Source organism: Perissodus microlepis, chromosome 22 (genome assembly GCF_051167445.1).
Source record: "Perissodus microlepis isolate ML-2025 ecotype Zambia chromosome 22, ASM5116744v1, whole genome shotgun sequence".
Classification (NCBI taxonomy): Eukaryota; Metazoa; Chordata; class Actinopteri; order Cichliformes; family Cichlidae; genus Perissodus; species Perissodus microlepis.
In genome coordinates, this window is record NC_140481.1 from 6622986 (window position 1) to 6645480 (window position 22495).

A 22495-nucleotide genomic window follows, 5' to 3' on the forward strand; every position below is an offset into this window, starting at 1 on the left:
GGACCAGGTGACCCTGAATCCTCCCTTAGTTATGCTGCAATAGACGTAGGCTGCCGGGGGATTCCCAAGATGCATTGAGTTTTTCCTTTCCAGTCACCTTTCTCACTCACTATGTATTAATAGACCTCTCTGCATTGAATCATATCTGTTATTAACCTCTGTCTCTCTTCCACAGCATGTCTTTTATCCTGTCTTCCTTCTCTCACCCCAACCGGTCGCAGCAGATGGCCCCGCCCCTCCCTGAGCCTGGTTCTGCCGGAGGTTTCTTCCTGTTAAAAGGGAGTTTTTCCTTCCCACTGTTGCCAAAGTGCTTGCTCATAGGGGGTCATATGATTGTTGGGTTTTTCTCTGTATCTATGAAGCGCCTTGAGGCGACTTTTGTTGTGATTTGGCGCTATATAAATAAAATTGAATTGAATTGAATTGAATCAGTCCCTGCAAATATGATACAGATACAAATTTGGGAGAGATGAGTAAAAATTCCCCAGGAGCCTAGAGGTGAATGCTGGGAAGCTGGTGTAAGGGTTGAACATGTGAACATGAAAAATTCTGCGTCTTTAATAGACGGCCAAATTGATGTGGTATGTTTGAAGTGGAAACTGTCAGAGTGCAGCTCTCGACAAGCTCGCAAGCCTTGCTCCATTAGCGGGAGGGTTCATAACCACTCCACAGGCTCTCCTGTGCTGTTGTATGTTCCAAATAAATTATTGGTTTTGGAACTATGTTGTTTAATGCATGGACATTTTCTTAATGCGTTACTCTTACATGTTCACCCATGCACTCATCTAGTTGTTGAGAACTTGGTGAAGGATGACTCATCTGGCCTTCAAGCATGTTCTTACTGGCAGTCTGATCACGTCGTCATTGAGATTCTCACTTGACTGAGGGAGAATTGCTCTTCTGTTTTTCCTTTTATATCACACTGATGCATAAGAATAACTCAGTTGGCTTCAGTGCAGCTGTTTCTATTAAAACACTATCCAGGTGAGCGGTTTGTTTTTAAGTGAATCTCCAACAGTGAACCCTCTTTAAAAGTCATTTACCCATTTTCCTCTTGAAACAACGGCGCCTACTGATGCTGTAATAAAGTCATAACTCACCTTATCTTTGTTTGCCTTTATCCTGGACATCACAGGTAAATATGTGCTGTAAGACAAGAAAAATTACAGGAGTTTAGACCGTTGAATTGTCTAAAGCAGGGTTGTCAAACATAAGGCCCTGGGGCCAGAATTAGCCCAACAAAGACTCCAACCCAGCTAGCTGGAGTGCTTTGGAAAATGTGAAGGATGGCATAAATTTGGGATTTCTAACTTTATTTTCATAAATTTTAAACCTCTTCTTACTAATAAAGACTTCTCTCATGACCATAACAGTCCTACTATAACAAAGTGAGTAAATAATAGATAAACAGAGTTTTTACAATCGTTAAAACAAAATTTGTTAAAAAATATAAACTTTCAGTTTTATACTTACAGGACAGTCTGGAGTTACCAGAACCCCTTCTGTAATTTTACACATTCACTTCTAACAATTTAAGCCCAAATCATGTATTACAGAAACATACTTTTGCATGTATTTTCCTTATATTAAGAAAATATTAATCTTCAGGATTAAATGTACAAATAAACTTCTCTATACTGACAGAAAAGGGACTTTAGCTGGTGCAGCCCACTTGAGATCAAAGTGGGCTGTATGGGGCCCATAATGTAAAATGAGTTTGATACCCCAGCTCTAAAGCATCCCCTGAAATGTTCTGCTGAACACCATCTGGCAGGTTACATGTTTGTAATGAAATGCTACTGATGATGTATAAAAATGAATGCCCAGTGTCCCTCCTCACCTGTATCAGGCAAAGTAATTAAAACCTCATGAACAGAGTTTGCAGTCATTACAGTGACTAATGCTCACCATCAGCCTCTTTTTTTGCATCGTTCCCCACATCAGAGCTGTTAGTGACAACACATGATTTTTAAATAGAGGTGTGTGTGCAGTGCTGTGAGGTGGCTGCATTTAGGCTGTGTGGATTGTAGCGCATCACAAATGGAAACAGAGACACATGCAAAAAATGGGACTCTCTACTTTCCTAAATAAAGAAGCTAAGAAACTTAATTTACACTCCATGGGAATTCCACACTCTGCCTGTGCATATGTTCACACACTGCATGATAAACTACTAGGCTCAAATTAAAACTAAATACATGGCAAACTACAATGAAGATAAAGATGTTTAATTAGAAAAAAGGTTTATCAAGGTTGTGGCCTCAGAGGCAGCATGTAGGGTATTTTTCAGGAGAGAATTTTTTGGCAACCCTCAGATTTATTCTTCATAAAGAACCAAAAGAAAATGCAGCAAAGTGAAGAAAGAAAAAATGTTTACACTCAACTGTTAATAGAGGTTTCCTCTACTTGAACATAGTAGAAATTTGTTAAACTTATTAAATGGTAAAAAAAAAATAGGAATAACATACATTCTTTTCGAATAGGGTAACACAAACTCTTGGCCTTTGCAAAGTAATTGTGCTTACATGTTTAGTCACCCATCCTAGCTGTCAGAAAAACCCTAAGTGTGTCTCATTTAAAGAAAGAAGATGGTACAGAGAAAAGTGTTTCCAGGAATTCAAGTGGGCACAGTGGGGGCAAAGACCCAGTCAAGAGGAGCATGTGGGAAATAAATATGCATCCATTTGATATTTGTCTGAAAATTCCTAAATATTTTAGTTGCGGACAGACCTGCAGCCTCCATAAACGTGCATTAGGAGACATGGATGTCCTACAACAATACAGTCACTAAAGTGAAAGACAGGACTCTATTGTGAGAGTCTGGTAGAAAGGAGAGTCTCATAGATCCTATTTAAGATTCACATACGCAAAGCAAATTCAATTTAATTCAATTTTATTCATCTAGTGCAAAATGACAGACCCTAGAACAATACTGAGAAAACCCCAGCAATCACACAGCTTCCTTTGAACAAGCACTTGGTGACATTGGGAAGGAAAAACTCCCTTTTAACAGGAAGAGACCTAATGCTCAGGGACGGCCAGCCATCTGCTGCGACCACTATGAAGGTGGGAATCAACTTTTCAAGCCTTAAAAAACAGTTTTTCATGGACCCAACAGATTTCTATGCATATCAGATTATTAGTTATACTTAAAACTCAGCATATACCAATTTAAATTTTTTACAGCTTCAATATGATACAGATTCATTGGTTCATGGTCTTATAACAATGTTGTTGAATAAACTATACTCCCCACTTTCAACTTTCTTCTGTAGAAATAAAATTTATAAAATCCTTCCAGGAATATATATATTTACCGAACTGATTTTAATAAATCAAATAATTTAAAAAAATAATAAAAATAAATTACAATTTATGCAATTATTTGCACTGCAATCTAATTAGAGCTCTCTTTTGCAGACACAAAACGCCTCCAATTTGCTGACTCTTTTGTGGTTAGCTTTCTCTTGGTAATGCTAGGTCTTCCACTAGTAATCGATCCACAAAGTGGCACAACAGCTTTATAGAGTTGCATCTAAAGAAACCTTAAAAAAACCCCTCTTTAAACAATGTCCTTTCCACTAACGAGATCAACGTGGCGATGTCTAGCTATCATGCACAGCATCATATTTGGCAAAAAACAAAAACTGGATATCAGCACAAACACATGTTTTGCAGCCACAGGACCTGGGCACCTTGCAATCATTGAGTTGACCATGAATGCCACTGTATACCAAAGTATTCTGAGGTGAAACTGTCTGACAGCTAAAGCTTGGCTAAAACTGGGTGATGCAACAGGACAATGTTCCCAAGCAGAAACATCAAATCTAAAATAGAATAGCTGAAAAAGAAAAGAAAAGACCCGGTGAGCCCCAGTCAGAGTCCAGACCTCAGCCCAATCGAAATGCTGTATTGGCCCTTTCACAGAGGTTTGCATTAGGGGTGGATTTGATTATCGATTTATCAATTAAAATCGATTCTAGCTTGGATAACGTGATATCGATTCATTAAAATCCTGAATCGATTCTTTAATATAAATTTATTTTGCTCAAAAAGCCGGAATCTCAGGTTAAACCTCACAAAATTTCAACAACCACCAAACAGCTAAAACAGTAAATGAGAGCTGGTGCATGGATTCTGCACAAAGACGTAAACACAAAGCGCGGACCCGCCGACGGATCACAATCAGTGACATATCGCATTTCTCACCCGACAGCATGGACACAGTCAGGGTGCTCACTGATCTGGTCCATGCTTTGTGTTTACGTATTTTTTGTGCAAGATTCTGAGCTGCAGGTTTTATTTCTCTCCAACCAAAATTCACTGAACCAGCAGCAAACTACGCTTCACATTTGATAAACATCGTCATGAATTCCCTCTTACTTTTGCTGTTTTGCTTCCACCATGATAAAATCACACTTCATGCACAGCTCTCTCTCTCTCTCTCTCAGTATACTTCAAGAACAGTTTCCCGTCTAAAAATCTGTTTTATTCATTATTCGCTTGCGCACAATTCTGTCGGCCGCTGTTTTTTCCTTTTACTTACTTCTGAAAAGAAAGCCTCATTTCTGAGTCAAAATTTCCCAGATTCAATTCAAATCGAATCGAATTGAATCGAATCGTAGATCGAATTGATTCGGGACCTTGTGAATCGGAATCGATTGATTCTAGAAATCAGTGACGATACCCAGCCCTAGAGTTTGCATAAACAATACCTGCGAATCTCAATGAACTGAAGCAACCTTGTAAATAAGAGTGGGTCAAAGCAATGACGTGAGTGACCGACAGTCATACAGAAAATTCCTGCATCAAAGATGGTTCTACAAGCTATAGAAGTGTCCTTAGTTTTTCACAGGACTGCACATGACAACTTGTTTTCGGGCCCTTCTGGTTCTTTTATTTAACTACAGGCTGTTATGCAGATTTGTCAGATTTTATTTTTTGTGCGTGCACAGCAAGGTTTGTTCCTATCCAGAAACAGAAAGCCATATGTCCATTTAACTAGTTCTGTCCTTTCAAAGCCCCATTTAATTTAACAAGCTTAGAAAATGTAAAACAATATAAATAACTGATAATAACTCATATCTCCCACTTAAGATCTATTGGCTGTTGGGTTAATGCTGACATTACTCTCAGCAAAGTGAAATTTAATGATGCAGAATGATTGCTTTGGCAGAGTTGGAAGACAACTGCATATTTATGGGCAACATTTGTTTGGCTACTTGCACCATCTAACATGCTGGCGTGATTGAGTTATTGGCAGTAGCATTAATTGGCGGTGACTTCATTTTTTTTCCTGGATGTCCAGTAATCAAGCTAACGATTATGGGTCACTGGGGGTGAAACAACTGAAGGTGAAATTTACTGGAAAATTTCAAAGTGAGTGATTATCCTTGTTATGGCTATGTGACAAACAGCAATATTGAGCAAGTCTGATTGCTGTGACAATCTGGTATTTGAAGGATGTAAATGAATCTGGGAATGCTGCACATGAAGTATGCCTGATTATGCATTTGGGGCTTTTACATTTCCATGCTAGTGAAAATGTTTGAGCTGATTCCAGTGACAAATGAGATGGTAAATGAAGTAAATCACATCCAACTCGGAGTAAAAGAGAATGCCTGTGAAGGTTCTCAGTCATCCAGGTCATCGTAGTCAAAGGAGATTGCAAAGAAAAGCGTCTGGACTTCTTTAAGTTGCTTGAAGACGTTTCGCTTGAGTTCTAAGGTCTCCACCATTTGACCTTAGAAATGAAGAAGCTTCTCGGATGAGAGGCGAAACGTCTTCAAGCAACTTAAAGAAGTCCAGACGCTTTTCTTTGCAAGCTCCTTTGACAATAAAAGAGAATGTTTTTAGTTTTGCCCAATGATGACATTCTGGGGAAAATGTTATATCAGGAAACATTGATTCAGCTTAATGTTTTGAATCTAGAATTTGTATTAATTTAGGAATCAGAATGTAGTGTAAGAATGACATTTTATTCCTGAGAGAATTTTCAAAACAAATTGGGGCTTTAGAAATACACATAAATGACTGGATAGAAACACTCATAGTGATGGCAGAAGGCAGGCAAACTTTATATGACATGAAAAAACACAAAGTGAAGAAAATTGTTTTATAAATAAATATGAAGGTTTGCAATATCTGTGTTTGTGCCATTTCACATAAATGGACCTAGAACATACAGTAAGGTTCACAAGTTTTTGGGTAATTACACAATTTTGCAATTTATGTAATATGTAATAGATTTTAAATGAAGTAATGAAAATGTCAAATGCAGACTTTCAGCTTTAACTCAAGGGATTGTATACGTGTTGTGTGATATATTTTTAATATTTACAGATAAATTGTGTGTGCAACACACAAATAGGGGAGATATCATTATCCCCACCCAAGATTGGGTACCAAGCCCCAAGTAGGAGGTGCGTTGAGTGTAATAGAAGATGACATGAGCGATAGGATCATGTCGAAGCAGGAAACCTGGACCCTCCGTAGCCAATTACCAAGACTATATGAAGAATCCTCTGATGAGAAGATGTGACTGCAGCGTTACAGGTACTGGGGCCATCACAGAAACTAACCAGCTGATCTACACCGTGGTAGCTGTGATCACAGAGATGCTTGACTATAAGATGAACAGCCACAAGGAGCAGTGCCCTCCATGGAGAAGGAGACTAGAGGCTAAGATCAAGGCAGTCCGGAAGGATGTCAGCCAACTATCGGAGCTGCAGAATGGTGCGATGAGACTGGTGATGCAGCACATAACAGCATGGTTTAAGATGGTAGCAGGCAGGGCATACATGAAACACCATAACCAAGTGGCCAGCATAGTATACAGAAATATCTGTGCCAAGTATGGCCTGGAAGTCCCGAGGTCAAAATAGGACACGCCCCCATTCTCAACCCCCTGGTTGAGAATGACCGAGTTAAAATCCTGTGGGACTTCCAGATAAAGAGAGACAAACTGAGATGGCTAACCAACCGGACATAGTAGTGGTGGACAAGCAGAGGAAGACAGCCGCAGTGATAGATGTAGCGATACTGAATGATAGCACCATTGAGAAAAAGGAAAATGAGAAAGTCAAGAAATACCAAGGGCTGAGAGAAGAGAGGATTTTCAAGTTTAAATGACTTTTTTTTAAAGGTCACACCAATGCATCTCAACCTGATTTTTTTTTCCAGACTTTGACTGTTCCTTTCCTTCTCCATATCTTTTTTTTTTTCAGCATTCTGGTAGAGGTTAGCCTTTATTTCATTTGTCCAAATATTCTTTTTAGAACCGTGGAGGCTCTTTTAGATGTTCTCCAGCATGCCTAACTTCGCCTTCTTGTTCTTCACCTACTGTGCTGGTAACCTCTTTTGATATGATAATCTCACTTTATATGATCTAAAGTTCATTTAATATGCTACATGAAACCTGTGTGGAAAAACATTTTTATTGTCTAGTTACACAATAAAAATAGACTAACTGAACTCTGTGTAACTACTGAGAATTAAACTCTATTTGACCTCATGACTATGCTTACATGCTGGCACTGCCACAGTATGCTGTCATACAGTCAGCAGGCAGAACACAGTGGGAGTAGATGGGATGTGTTGTGTAGCAGGCATGCTGGAAAGGTCAAGCTGTGCCTGATATGTTTGCCATATGAGTGACGATTCATGGTGTAGCCAGCATATCAATCCTTGTATATTTCTATGCTTGTGATACATGACATGATTTTTACTTTAAATAACAAAGACAAGAGTCGGTGGCTCTTTGTTCTACAGGGTGGGCCATTTATATGGATACACCGTAATAAAATGGGAATGGTTGGTGATATTAAAGTCCAGTTTGTGGCACATTAGTACATGTGAGGGGGCAAACTCCTCAAGATGGGTGGTGACCATGGTGGCCATTTAGAAGTCGGCCATCTTGGATAAAACTTTTGTTTTTTCAATAGGAAGAGGGCCATGTGACACATCAAACTTGTTGGTAATGTCACAAGAAAAACAATGGTGTGCTTGGTTTCAACATAACTTTATTGTTTCATGAGTTATTTACAAGTTTCTCTTTGTTCACAGCCATTGACATGTCGAAGAGGTTAACACGTGAGGAGCGGATCGAAATTGTGTTGATATCTGGTGAACGCAGTAACCGGGTCATTGCAGCAGATTTCAATGCAAGACACCCTACCAGACCACCCATCTCCCATGCTACAGTTAGCAAACTGCTTGCTAAGTTTCGTGAAACTGGTTCAGTGTTGGATTTGCCAAAATGTGGACGCAAGAAAACTGTCACTAATGAAGAAACATCAGTGGCTGTCCTAGCTTCATTCAGCAAGAGCCCACAGCGTAGCACTTGCCGCATGTCACTGGAGAGTGGCATTAGTCGAACATCTCTTCGCCGGATATTAGCTACTCACAAATGGCACCCTTACAAACTCCAGCTACTGCAGCATCTCAACGAGGATGACCCAGATCGGCGCACAGAATTTGCAGAATGGGCAAAACAAAAATTGGAACAGGACCCTCAGTTCACGCAGAAGATTTTGTTCAGTAAATGGCCATTATTTGTATAGCGCTTTTACTAGTCCCCCCTAGGGACTCCAAAGCGCTTTACACACCCAGTCACACACATATTCACACACTGGTGGAGGCAGCTACAGTTGTAGCCACAGCTGCCCTGGGGCAGACTGACAGAAGCAAGGCTGCCATATCGCGCCATCGGCCCTTCTGGCCAACACCAGTAGGTGAAGTGTCTTGCCCAAGACCGAGACTGTCCGAGCCGGGGCTCGAACCGGCAACCTTCCGATTTCAAGGCGAACTCCTAACTCTTGAGCCACGATCGCTAGTGATGAGGCAAACTTTTATGTGAATGGTGAAGTTAACAAACAAAACCACCGCTATTGGTCTGACACTAACCCACATTGGATGGATCCCTTCAAGACTATTGGAACAACAAAAGTGATGGTTTGGTGTGGTATATGGGGTACAACGATAGTGGGTCCATTCTTCATCAATGGAAACCTCAAGGCCACTGGATATTTGAAATTGCTACATGATGATGTGTTTCCCTCTTTATGCACTGAAGCTGGCACATTCCCTGAGTTTTTCCAGCAAGATGGTGCACCACCACATTATGGGTGCCAGGTCCGAGCATTCCTAGATGAACAGTTTCCTGGAAATCGGATTGGTCATCGTGGGCCAATTGAATGGCCCCCAAGGTCTCCCGATCTGACCCCCTTAGACTTTTATCTTTGGGGTCATCTGAAGGCAATTGTCTATGGTGTGAAGATACGAGATGTGCAGCACCTGAAACTACGGATACTGGATGCCTGTGCTGGCATTTCTCCTGCGGTGTTGCTATCAGTGTGTGAAGAGTGGGAGAAGTCGGGTTGCATTGACAATCCAACACAATGGGCAGCACAGAACATATTTTATAAGTGGTCAGAAAATTGTAAATAACTCATGAAAGAATAAAGTTACGTTGAAACTAAGCACACCATTGTTTTTCTTGTGACATTACCAATAAGTTTGATGTGTCACATGGCCCTCTTCCTATTGAAAAAACAAAAGTTGTATCCAAGATGGCCGACTTCTAAATGGCCACCATGGTCACCACCCATCTTGAGGAGTTTGCCCCCTCACATATACTAATGTGCCACAAACAGGACTTTAAAATCACCAACCATTCCCATTTTATTACGGTGTATCCATATAAATGGCCCACCCTGTATATAAGTGAGGGCCCAGGAGAGTCTCTTTTCACCGTTGGAGCATGTGCTTATGGGAAACACTCAGGGGACACTTGATTCTTTGACTAATGACTCTGCTCTTTTTGTCAACAATCAGTTTTGCAGCAAACTCTGTTTTTTCCCAGAGGTTCTTTTTTGAGTGTTGTTACTTTTTAATAGACTAAAAAGTGAGATTCCAAAGTGATCGGCCAGAGAAAGATTATCATTTTGGCTCCGGATTTTTAACACACTTTTGTGCTAATTATATATAAAAAAATTACCAGTGATTTGTGTTTATGCTTTACTGTAATTAACTTCTCATAAATACATTATGATCGGTCTAGAATTAATACAGTTCAAAAGAACAAAATATTTTTCCTGCATAAAAACTGGCTGCTGCAGGTCTGGCTAAATCTATTTTTGGACCTAAAAATTCTGACTTAAGTTATTTTTATTGATCAATTTTAAGTGTCAATATAGTTATACATAAAAATATGATATGTTAAATGATTCCACAATTTAATACATTCTGTTTAATACATTTCTTTAAAGCTAGAATAACAAAACCTTTTAATGAGCTCATACTGACTAAACATTTATGTATCCATTCTGGAAAACCTGTGACATCTACTGTTACAGTTCTAAATTCTGGACAAGTTGGCATCAACTGGCCTTGTTTTTTATTATCTTTGAGTTCATCTGCAATAGGCTAGTGACATGTTCAAGGTCAGTTGTGGGCAGTGCAACAGTCACTTTAGACCTTGTTAACAACAAACTACCCATTTAAGATGGGCATACACTGTGCGATTTTTGGCCCATTTTGGGATGATTTTTCACTCGTGCAACCATTTTGGGGATCGGCACGAGTTTCGCCTTAATCGTGTGTCATGCATCGTGTAGTATACATGGGATAATGCGAAGCAATTAACACCTTGCCGCCAGCTCCCGATCAGCAATCGTGTGGCCACGAGAAAATCAAACCTGTTTGAAATCCTGGTCGCCCCCTGTGAGGGTATCGCACTGCTGAAGCAGTGCCACGAGTCGATTTAATGCAACCTCTCACACTGCGCATGCGCAAACACAGAAATGGAAATGACAGAGACGGAGCAGAATGGCAGTGCAGCGTGTGATCTGGACACAAGCGATGGAGGCCCAACTTGTAGAACTTTGGACCGCAACAACCGAGAAAAGAGCTGGATGGACATTGCTAACTTGCTAATGAAAAACATAATTGAGCAGCAAAGTTGATGGTGGTGGTACATGTGTGTGTGTCTGTATGTGTCTGTGTGAGTGAAAGACAGAGAGGGAGAGAGAGACAGATTTTGTGTTATATATTAGCTATATAATATTTAGACGCAAATTTGGACGCACAGTGTGAGCACTCAGGTCGTATCAAAGCTTCGAGCCGTATAGTGTGAGACCCTGCATCGTGACCTACAAACTTCTAACCCCCGTGACTCAGGCGTAAAGTTTGAGCAGAAGCTAAATAACGTGACAGAAAAAATCGCAAGGTGTATGCCCAGCTTTAGGCATGCAGAAGGTTCAAAGCACCATTTCTCCATTGATTTGGAGTTCACTGAAAAACATAGGATTTCTCAGGGGAAAAAAAGAACTCTTTAGCTGCTAAATAGTGAATATGTTGCTGTTAAATTTGGAAGCAATTTGGTGGTGAACAGATGGAGCCTGTCCACTGCCCACAGGTGGAAACAGTAAAGATGAGAGCGGGTGAATTTAAACAAGTAGCTGCCCATAATATAAGATTAGTGAGAAGAATGACATTATGTTACAACTCTCTGTGGGTTCTTCACTGACAGTCTTTCACATTATGCATCAATATTTAATCCATTTTGAATGTGGAATTATAGATGAGCGCAGCTTTAATGTTCACTTACTGTTTAATAGTGCCAGTGGTCAGAGCACTAATAATCCACTGCAGATCCAGAGTCTTGAAAGGGATCAGCACCAGACTAGTAATATTGTCCAGGTCTATGGCACTTTCTGGATACATGACATGATGAGTTGTCCTGCTGCCCACATCCTCCTCAAAACCACTGGTGGGAGCCTGGTTCATTCTGCAGAAACAGAAGAAGAAGACTTTTCTGAGTTATTTGTCACACATTCTCTTTTGCCATCTTTGTCTTTTATTCGACAGTTCAAAGTGAGTTTTATTTCACCCACATGTTACAAAGATGGAAACCATTTGGCTGCTGTTATGCGAATCCCTATAATCTTCAAAGGTCAAAGTCTGTCTTATAGACCATGTGTTTAATTATCAAGATCCTCTCATGTCACCCAAACCACATGTCGCTGAGTCATACAAAACCAGCCATGATTGTGAGAGACAAAGACAACAATAAAAAGCACAATTTGTCCTGCTCTCCCATTTTTGGGCATCCAGACAGTAATTTTGAGATCAACAATTACCACCTGGCAAGCTAGGCGAAACATCCCTTTCATTATGTCAAACAATACTCTCTTAAACTGGAGCGGTAATTGGCAGGAACATAGCTTGACACTGGCAGTTGGTTTTGGTCAATGGCAGAAAGTGACACAGAGGAAAGAGAAATCATGAAGCTGACCTCCTATGTAACTAGCATCACCTTTTTGAGCGCTCTGGTCTGGGCAATATCATCTTCCTCATTACTGACTCTTGGGTGACAGAGATGTGATATTTTCAGACTGCTTCTTGAATCATTTTGACTCCTGACAGACTACTTGTTTTTTTTTTCTTCTTTTTGCTGCAGCTATTTATGGTTGACAGAAATGTTTGGGTTATTTGATGTTGCAACTTTTCATTTGAAATGACCTTGCACAAATTGAGACAGTGACAGTCTGGGTATAAAAGTAAAATTTAAGAAAGCGGTTGCAGCATCTGGAAAATATTTCCCTAGCGGATGATTACTTTACTTCTAATTGGTGCTGAAATGCTTGGCCCAGGGCTTAAGATATTATATTATTTTTTATTTTAGACCGGATATGGTAGTAGAATATTTCAATTCTTTAGTGAATTTCAGGTATTTGAACATATAAAAATTGGAAATTCTCTCTTTTTTTCTCAGAAAACCTTCTTTTAAAACTTCATGAACTTATTTTTAATTTGATATGGCAAATGATTTTGATCCTTAAATATCCATCCATCCATCCATCCATCCATCCATCTTTAGCAACTTATCTGGTGCTAGGTCACAGACGCAGCAGCCTAAGCCTCCCTTTCACATCAAACAGCTTATATGGGGTCCATCCCAGGCCTCTTCCCAGTAGGACATGCCCAGAACACCTCACCCAGAGGTGCCCAGTTGGCATCATGCCTGAACCAGCTGGCTCCTATCCATGTGGAGGAGTAGCAGCTCTACTCTGACTCATTTTCAAATGACTTTACTCCTGCCTGTAAGGAACGGTCCAGCCAAAGATCCACAGTCCGGACAACAACAGCATTGTTTCCCCTGAATCTGAGTTCCAACTAATGGGTTGACTCTCTTCTCCAGTATACTAGCATCGACCTTTTGTCCTTCACACTGTCGCCAAGTGTTTGCTCAAAGGTGGTTGTTTGACTGCTGGGTTTGCTCTGTATTATTGTAGGATGAGGTGACTGTTGCTTTGATCTGGCACTATTATCTAAAACTGTATTGAACTGATTTGAAACAACCCCCTTTTATTTATAGTACTGTATCACCCAGAGCCTGTCTTTGTCCTGTCTTCATCCACTCACCCCAGCTGGTTGAGGCAGATGGCTGCCTGTTCCTGAGTCTGGTTTTGCTGGGGGTTTCTTGCTGTTTTCTTGGTAATATTGTAGAGTTTTTACCTTACAATATAAAGGGCTTTGAGGCAACTGTTTTTGTGATTTGGTACGATATACATAAAAAATTAATTGAATTGCCCGTGTCCTTGTCTTGTAAAAAAAACTAAACTTACAGGCAGCAAGCACACACACACAAAATACTATGAGAATGCTGGATGATTATGCTACACATGGGAAACGTTTAGTAATGAGGTCAGCCAGTGTTTAAGTAGTTTCTAAAGCCCAAAAGCTCGGGCGTCAGGCTGCTCTAAAAATTCAGTTTTTAGCTTTTAACTTTTGAATCTGTATGATGTAAATTAGAATAGATTTGGTCGTCTCAGAGAGCTCGAGGTGGGATCATCAAAGGCACCACACATGTACCATTAGATCATCTGTTTACATCGGGGAGCCAATCAGAAGAAAGTTCAGCTAAAGGGAAAGCAGCTAAAAAGGTTCGTTCTAAACAATGGATACACTGAGGGGCTGCACCGAGAACCTGAGCAAGCATCAATGAGAATAATTTTGAACTGTTATTCGTGCAAAGCCATTGAGTCTAAGAATAAAGTATATGTAGCTGTAACTGTAAATATGTAATTGAACCATTAAGCCTTTTTTAAAAAAGCATCAAACATTAAACAAGCTCATGAAAACGAAGACAGTATTAATGCAACAGATGACGAAAGTAGCTGTGAAGCGGTAGGAATGGCAGTTACTCACAGAGGAGAGTGCTGTGTTACTAGTAATAAAGCTGCGGCACCAGATGTGACTGCGGTTATTAACAGCACACCACTGAATATTATGATACTGCATCATCGGCTGCAGGAGTTTCTGGAAAAGCATTTAAACTACAAAAGATAATATCTCCATTCATATTAATACACCTACAGAACTCAGAAGACACTGTTTAGCCTACTTTATACCTGACGTGACAGAAGAAGCATCGGTTTATTTTCTATTTGTAAGTAATGGTACTATTTCAGGGAAAAAAACAGTCAGGTTTCAACAGCTGTTTGGTAGTCCTTTGTTACTTTGATGAGGTTCATGTATAACAAACTAGGTTTATGGCTCTGACTGAGCTCAAACTGTCGAGTATGGAAGAAGAGAAGCACTGATGATAGGCTTTATGGTGCAATATGTCACTAGAAAAAAAGCACTTTTTGACAGGAATACTTTGGTAGATTTCTTCCTTAATGGTAACTGCAGCATCTGGGAGTTTTAAAATTGCCCTACAAATGGATGCATCCCGTCGAGAGCAGATGAAAAAGTATGCCGAAGAGGGCCAAGCAACACCATATTATATATCAAATAGTAAAATGTGAAGATTTCATTACTCCTGCAGTGCATTCAGATATATTCTGCACCACATTACTTTGTGTTAGTACCTAAAGGTAACATTAGCTTTTCTTAGCCCTTAATTTACATCCCAGCTATTATGTAGGTGTTTGGGAGACAACTGGAATCAAGATTAGGCTTTAATAGAATTCGATGCAGATAATGTTCCTTTTCCACTGACACACAATAAGAAAACAGACCCTGCTCCATCTTCCCAGAAATAACCCCAACAGCAAACGATATCTAATTTAACATCTTACAAAACCAGTGCAGGCACGGTGAGGCACTTTTCTATCATCTTTCTCTCAATAGTAGAAAATTGCTACTCTGGAATGGACGTGATTGTTGTGTGTGTTCATCTGAAGACCTGCTGTGCACATAGAAAAGATGTGTGTAGATGTAAAAGATAGACGTAACCACTGGTGACATTATTCCCCGCTTTGTAGACTTGTTAACGTTTTGGCTGCGTGGCATGTGTCGGTTTGTGACCATATTTGGAGGACAGGGTGTCACGGTTCTGGGTCGGTTCGACCCAGCATTTTGAGTTTATTATGTTTTGGTTTATCTCTTGAATGATCATTGTGTTACCTTTGTGATTTGTTGGTTACTATTTGAGTTCCATGTTTCTGTTTACTCGTGGTTAAGGATTTGTGTTCTCATGTTTTGTGTGAGTTTAGTTCTGTGTCCTGTCTGCGTCCTTGTGTAGTGATCTCTTGTTTCCTGTTTTATTGTGAAGGTCTGTGTCTCATGTGAATGTGTTCAGTTTTACCTCTTGTCTCGTCTCGTTAATTATTCCCAGCTGTGTCCACCACCTGTGTGTAATCCCCCTGTGTTTCTCTGTGTATCCACCATGTTTCATTCGTGTGTTCCCTGCCGTCATCATCATGTACCATTGTCTTCCTTCCTTTATGTCCAGGTTCGTGTTCTTGTTCATGCTCAGTAGTTTAGTTGTCCCAGTATAGTTTAGTTCTCCGTTTTGCCGTTTGCCTATCTATATTTCGTGTTCAATAAATCACCTTCACGACTGCCTGCGTTTGGATCCTCCTTTACCTTTTCCACACGGCTCTTGTCACTTGTCGTGACACAGGGTGGGGTTGTCAGTCAGTCATCATCTTTAAATGGGAACTGACAAGTGGTTGTTAAAGGAACTGCAGTTTTTAGCACTTCTGTGTTGGCTTCAATTTTCAGCCTCTGCATACATGTTGCCATCCATCTCTACAGAGGTCAGTACTACATGAATGCAAATGTGTATGAGCACCCAACAAGCCACCTTATTGTGGGCTGCTCGCTCACCTAATGTTGTGGCGTGCGTGTGGAGTCAGCTATGTTAAGGAAGCAAATATATCAGACTGCGCTAATCAATATTCAACTTATGCTTCAACTACCCCTTTGGCACTGGAAATTTGCACCAGATGGGCTTGAAACAAACCAAAGCAGATGTAGTGGGCCTTTGAAAAGCCCATCTCATGCACAGGAAACCCACAAATACCTAGGAAAAGACAGAAGACATCAATGGGCAACGAAGCCTAAAAAACGTATTTAATGGCTCTGACTGATATCTTTTTGAACCTATCAAACAATAGTTAATATTCAGATCCTGAAGCAACATAGAGTTGCTTCAGGATAGAGAGATTCAGGAAATTATAAAATGTCAACAGTGTTTTAAGGGAATGCATAAAAACAGGACACATAACTCATTCTCAGTGAAGGGAGGAAAATCAGAGAGGAAATCTTTTTATTTATGACCGATATCTTAAGTGGTGATTTATAGCAGAGGTGAATGAGGCTTATAAGTTTAAAAATAAATAAATGCAGTAATTTGAGCATCAACCAGCCTCACTCAAGTTAAGTGGCTCAAATCTAAGAGGCAGGTTGAAATGTGCATATATTTACAGGATTCATTTGAATTTTTTTCCGCCCCAGATGGTTTTCTGGAGTTGAAGCATTTCATTTCAAACAGGAGCACCGTGTGGGTTTAATACTGCAGCAAACCTGACAGTGTGGATTAACAGCTGCTTCGTGCTTATCAATTCATGGCATCGCAACTTATTGAATGTTTATTTATGGCTGAAATCAAACAGTGACTGAAAGTTTGTTGTCTGTGTGGTTCAGCGATGATCGGTTCATCTGGTGCCAGTTCCTAAAGATGTTATCAGGCAGTAAGTGTGGACCAAGCTAAGAAATGAACCCAACATGGAAGTGCCAGGCACTGCAGTTCCTCTAACAACCACTTGAGGTGAGTCAGTCCCCACAGACCGTACCTGCTACCTGAACCTGTGTACACACCCTTACAGCTTGTGGATGTGGCTTGCTAATCAGTGTTGCTAATGTTAGCTGATATCTTGGAGTAGTTTAAAGCTTGTGAGATCAATGGGAGAGCCACATTAGCCGGGAAGTCTGAGGGTCCTCTCCCTTGAGTTTTAAGCATCAGACACATTTCTTACATTCTAGTTATTTCGTATGCAGTATTTGAACATTTGTTTTGCACAATTTTATAGCTTAAATGTCTACAAAAATCAAAAATTCGCAGGGGGGCTGGAGCCTATCCCAGCTGTCTTGGGGCAAGAGGCAAGGTACACCCTGGACAGGTCGCCAGTCTGTCGAAGGGCTAACACATAGAGACAAACAAACATTCACACATATGGGCAATTTAGAGTTTCCAGTTGACCTAGCCCCACTAACTGCATGTCTTTGGAAAGTGGGAGGAAGCCGGAGTACCCATGCAAACATGGGGAGAACCTGCAAACTCCACACAGAAAGACTCCGGCCTGATGGTGGAATTGAACTCAGGACCTTCTTGCTATGAGGCAACAGTGCTAAGTGCACGGTGCCAACTTTATCATCACTCTAGCCAAGAACCCAGAGTGATGATAAAGTTGAGTGCATGCCGACTCCAGCCGAGCAGCAGCAGCCTGAACTTGAACTGGTAACAAAGGCAATGATGGGCAGTCAGTCTCGCAGCCTCCATTTCTATTTGTTCATGTTTTTACTGTAGAAATGACAGTAACGATCATGGTCATCATTTTATTGTGTAAATATTATATACTATGTGTGTCCTCGATTGGATGGGAATTTCTGCTGGTGCGTGGGACTGCAGCCTAAGATTTATATTGTTAACTGCTAATCATGTGACAGCATATTTCAGATCATTTTACAGAGTAGCGTGAAAGTAATGTAACAAGTAGTGTAACAAACTGCTTTCTCTGGAGTAATGTAATGTATTACTTTTAAGAAAGGTAACGAGCAATGTGTAATACTTTCCTGCTTTAAAGTAACGACCCCAACACTGGTCTAAGCTCAGTTAAGATATTATATTTACATTGTTACTGTACGTCTTCATATTTTCAGTCAAGACAACTGATAGCCTTGAGACTGAAACATCACTGGAATCAGGGTACCTAGGCCCGGTTCTTAGAGTACACTTGGGGATTGTGATTGTGTGTACAGTGTCTCTCTATGTCTGTCTCCACGTTGGTTGAGTGTTGAGTAACTGCATATGAGAGCATGAGGGTGGGAATGGATGTTTGTTTCTGTGTGTGCCTGTATGTCTGTGTCTATATGTCAGGTTGGGTATCAGACGCCACCTCTCTGGGGACATCTCAGGCCTATCTCCCCCCACCACTTCCCCTGCCGGTGGCAGATGCCCTCAGACATCGGTGCATTGGTGGTTCTTTGTGTCCGGGGATGGGCACCCAGGTACACACCGGCTCACTCCTTGGTGGCTGCTTATCGGGGCCTGGAGCCTGGGGCTCGCTCGGGCCACTTCGGGGGTGGGGTGCCCTCGGCCTCTCGGCCTGGGGCTCGGTCACTCTGGCACAGCTGGCTGCCGGCGGAGCTCACGGGCACGTCACTGCAACCCCCCCTGGCTTCTGCTCTGCGGCTGCTGAGTGACCCCTCATCTGGGACTCTCCTCAGCTCTTTCTGGGATAGTGACGCGGCTGCCCCTCTGTTGGTCTTCCTTGGTCTCTTGTGTTCTGGGGGCCTCTGGATGTCTGGAGTCTTGATCTCCTCCATACCTGCTTCATGCCCTTGAGGACGGGGCAGTGGCCCCCCACACCCTCTAGCAGATCATTACATGAAGGAACCTTTTAAAAACAAGCACGCTCATGCTCACAGGTGTACACACGGGTGCTCACACACACAAACTACACCCTTTTTGGCTCCTACCTCAAAGCACACTGTGCGCTGTCGATCTTACGTGCTGCACAATAATGTTTAATATTTAGTATTTACTGTTATATTCACATATATCATTGTGGTGTTGTTTATTGTATTACTCTCGTTTTCTTCTGCTTGTTTTCTTTTTTCTTTCTCAACAGGTGATCCAGGTGATTGATAGATGTATTTTTTTGTCTGCTTATTTAGTTGGTTTTTTGTTTTTTTGCCCTTTATCCCCGTCCCTCTTCTCCGCTGTTTTTTCCCCCTCTTCCTTTCTCCCTTTTCTTTTCCTCATTCAAGTCTGTCCCGTATCTAGCAAGTGAAAATAAAAAATAAATAAAATAAACAATAAAAGGTGAATCAAATAGACCATTACGGCAAGGCTGGGATGGTCAATTTGGTAAAGTAAATCCGTTGGGCATCTTTCCTCGCCTTTAGACAATAATTCTGATGGCAAAAGAACCAAACGGGACAGGCAAAAAAAAAAGATCACTGATATCAGATGGACTTCAGTTTGCACTCAGGCTAGAAGTGAAATCCTGCAAATGTGCAGGTCCTGGTCCATGATTGTGTGGAATTGTATTTTTAAATTGTTTATTTACTTACTTAAAAAAGGATAAAAAGAGGAGTGTGAGGCTGATAAATGAATAATGACATCTTTAATATCAGGACTGTTTGCCTGCCGGCATGTGGTTGCACATTACTTGTCCAATTATTATGTATTTGCACCCAAAATGCTCACAGCCAAGAACCCCAGAGTTCCATAAGGCAGCCTGATGCTTATGGATCACGCAGCATGTAATAGCTGACTAACACTTTAAAGGTCACTGGTGTTTCAGAAACCTCTCTATTCTCCACATTGCTGCTGCTTACCTTTGAAAACCCGAGTGTGTGTACATTTTTTAAAACCTAACAGTTAAGTTTCCACTGACCAATAATCGCAATTTACGTTTTTATCGAATGAGTAAAGCTATGGGACCACGAATGAGGCAAGAACTGAGATAAAAGAAGAGATGTCCCAGTGTTTTAAAGCAGCGGTCCCCAACCTTTTTTGCGCCATGGACCGGTTTATGCCCGACAATATTTTCACGGACCGGCCTTTAAGGTGTCGCGGATAAATACAACAAAAATAAAACTAGTACCGGTACCGAAAAAAAGAAGATTTATTCATAACACACGTGAAAAGACCCAGGAAAACCGAGTTAACGATAAAAACGATAACAAAATAACGCTGAAAACCGATAAAAACCCTGAAAACCATACATTTCTCACCCGAGCCTCAACTCTCGCGGCCCGGTACCAAACGACTCACGGACCGGTACCGGTCCGAGGCCCGGGGGTTGGGGACCACTGTTTTAAAGGACACCAATTATGCTCCTTTTCAGCCCCATATTTTCTATTCTTGGAATAGCTGTGAATGACTCAGAATTAAAAAAAATAAAAAATAAATCTTGACCTTATGTCTGAAAGAAGTTGTTTTATCACCCCTTCCACTGCCTTTAAACCAGCTTCTGATTTGCTGCCCTGGTAAACAAAAGAGTTGAACAGTAGGTGGGAGGAGCCAAAGCTGTTTGCCTTAAAAACAACAGATATAAGAGATATCTGCTTTTTACAGACATCATTCAGAGCAATGAATAAAAAATAATGCAAATCTTTAAGTTGACACACATTACTTATAAACGGACCGTATCTGACCTCTTTGTTTTACACTTTTTTATATGAGCAACCACCGTTGTCATTTTTAAGCATTTTCTAAGATAACATTTATTTTTACGGTAGTTGGAACATAAACACTGCATGCATAGAATAACCTGTCATATTTGATATGCTTGGAAACATTTTCTTCTCTCCTGGAAGTTATATTTCTAACACCATCTGTACGATTGTAAAATCCACCCATAGATTACATTTCAGGATTCTCTGAGCCATATCTCTCCCTTATGATGTCTCTACAACAGTCTGGCACCGCCTGCTCGGTATAGTAAATAGCTTGCAGTTGTCCTGGAAGACAGCTGATATTATCTACCTGCCTTCCGAGCACGGTCTGATGTATAGCAGCAGTCTGCACTGTGGACAAAGACACCCAAAGAAAGCTTGGCTACTACACTGTGAGCTTTTTATAGTTAAGTAGCAGGATGTTTCAATCAATTCTTCATCTAACAGGCATTCACCAGGACAGCCAACAACCATTAATGTCCTTTCCCTGACACAGCAAACACAGCCGTGCACACTCCCTCACCTCACCTCACGCTTCTTGTTAAAGCAGCCCTCAACTTGTAGAACGTGCAAACACATAATGAGCACTCAGACTTGTTAAGTGAGCACTAACGAAGCCTCCCTCATCTTGTACATCACGCTCGATGAGCAGTTATTAAACAACTGCGTGGTAAACAGATGCAAAAGGAAAGGAGGTGAAAATTAACGCCAAACATTACACTGACCTTTAACCTTTGGATGGAAAAGTAATGGAATGGAAACTAACTATAAGCAAGAATAATCTTTTGACTGAATTACAACACAATTTGGGGGAAATGTTGAGGAATCCACAGGATAGGTTATTGCACACATCTACCAGACCCACTATGACTTCATTCTTTCTCTCCCTTACACACACAGGCATTCACCTTCACAAGCACACACACACACAAACCCATACATCTCCTCATTATCATACTCTGTGTGACAAGCTGAACTGCATCCCCTCAGAAGATACAGTATCTCCTTGTGTTTCTGTTGTAAATCTTTATGTGTAACACAAAGTGGACAAAACTGGCTTTGCTTTATAAAAGCACGTTTCACATCCCAAATTAAATTTCTTGCCATTATATATACAGATTTTAAGGGATTCCTCTTTTTTCTTCATTCAGTTAAAATATAATCGGCTGCTAAATAATTAAAGATTGTATATACTGTATTAGTGTTAGCATTAAATCATATATCAAAACAACCAATTTGGCAGTCTATTTAAGCTGCAAATCATTTTGACCCCTCCATCACTCCATATTTCTTCTTTAATTTTCTTTCATATTTGGCAGAAAAACAACTAAACAGAATCTGATCGATCTATATTAAACTTCATCCTTTAGGAGTTCAGAGCTCAGCAAATAAATTTAAAGACTTTCAGCAAGCCTGGCTAATGAAAGTAGAGCTGGGTACAACTGAAGACTCAAAAAAGCCTTCTTGTCTTTTCCTTGACCTTAAGACGTCAAAGAAAGATGTGGGGAATTCATAAGAGTATCGCTGTGCTCAGCTTCACTTATTCTTGTCTGGGTGTCAAATTTTATGATTGATATATTATTAGGGACCCTAAAGCTTCCCCAAAATAGGGAGAAATATTTTTTTCCCCAAAAATTAAAAAGTCGTGCAGTAGAGGGTTAATAATGCCACAGCAATTGTTTCTTACATGTAGCTGCTTTGTTAAAGCATAACTCAGATACTTGTCCCTCTGCCCATGTTGTTTTATGGCTGTATAAGCATTTTAGTAAGGCTTTCAACACTTGTGCTGGAAGAC

At 40.7% G+C, this 22495-nt stretch overlaps 1 protein-coding gene across 5 annotated transcripts in view; it reads right to left on the minus strand.

Annotated features, from left to right (window-relative positions):
- Positions 1-22495, minus strand: part of LOC146362496 (CMP-N-acetylneuraminate-beta-galactosamide-alpha-2,3-sialyltransferase 1-like) — a 104398-nt gene that overhangs the window by 10502 nt on the left and 71401 nt on the right. For all 5 annotated transcript variants that reach the window (XM_084918610.1, XM_084918611.1, XM_084918613.1 and 2 more), the window contains 2 exons: positions 11609-11788; positions 1101-1146 (listed from right to left, as the gene is read on the minus strand). In XM_084918610.1, coding sequence (XP_084774736.1) covers positions 1101-1146; positions 11609-11788 — 226 coding nt within the window. The remainder of the gene's footprint in view (positions 1-1100; positions 1147-11608; positions 11789-22495) is intronic.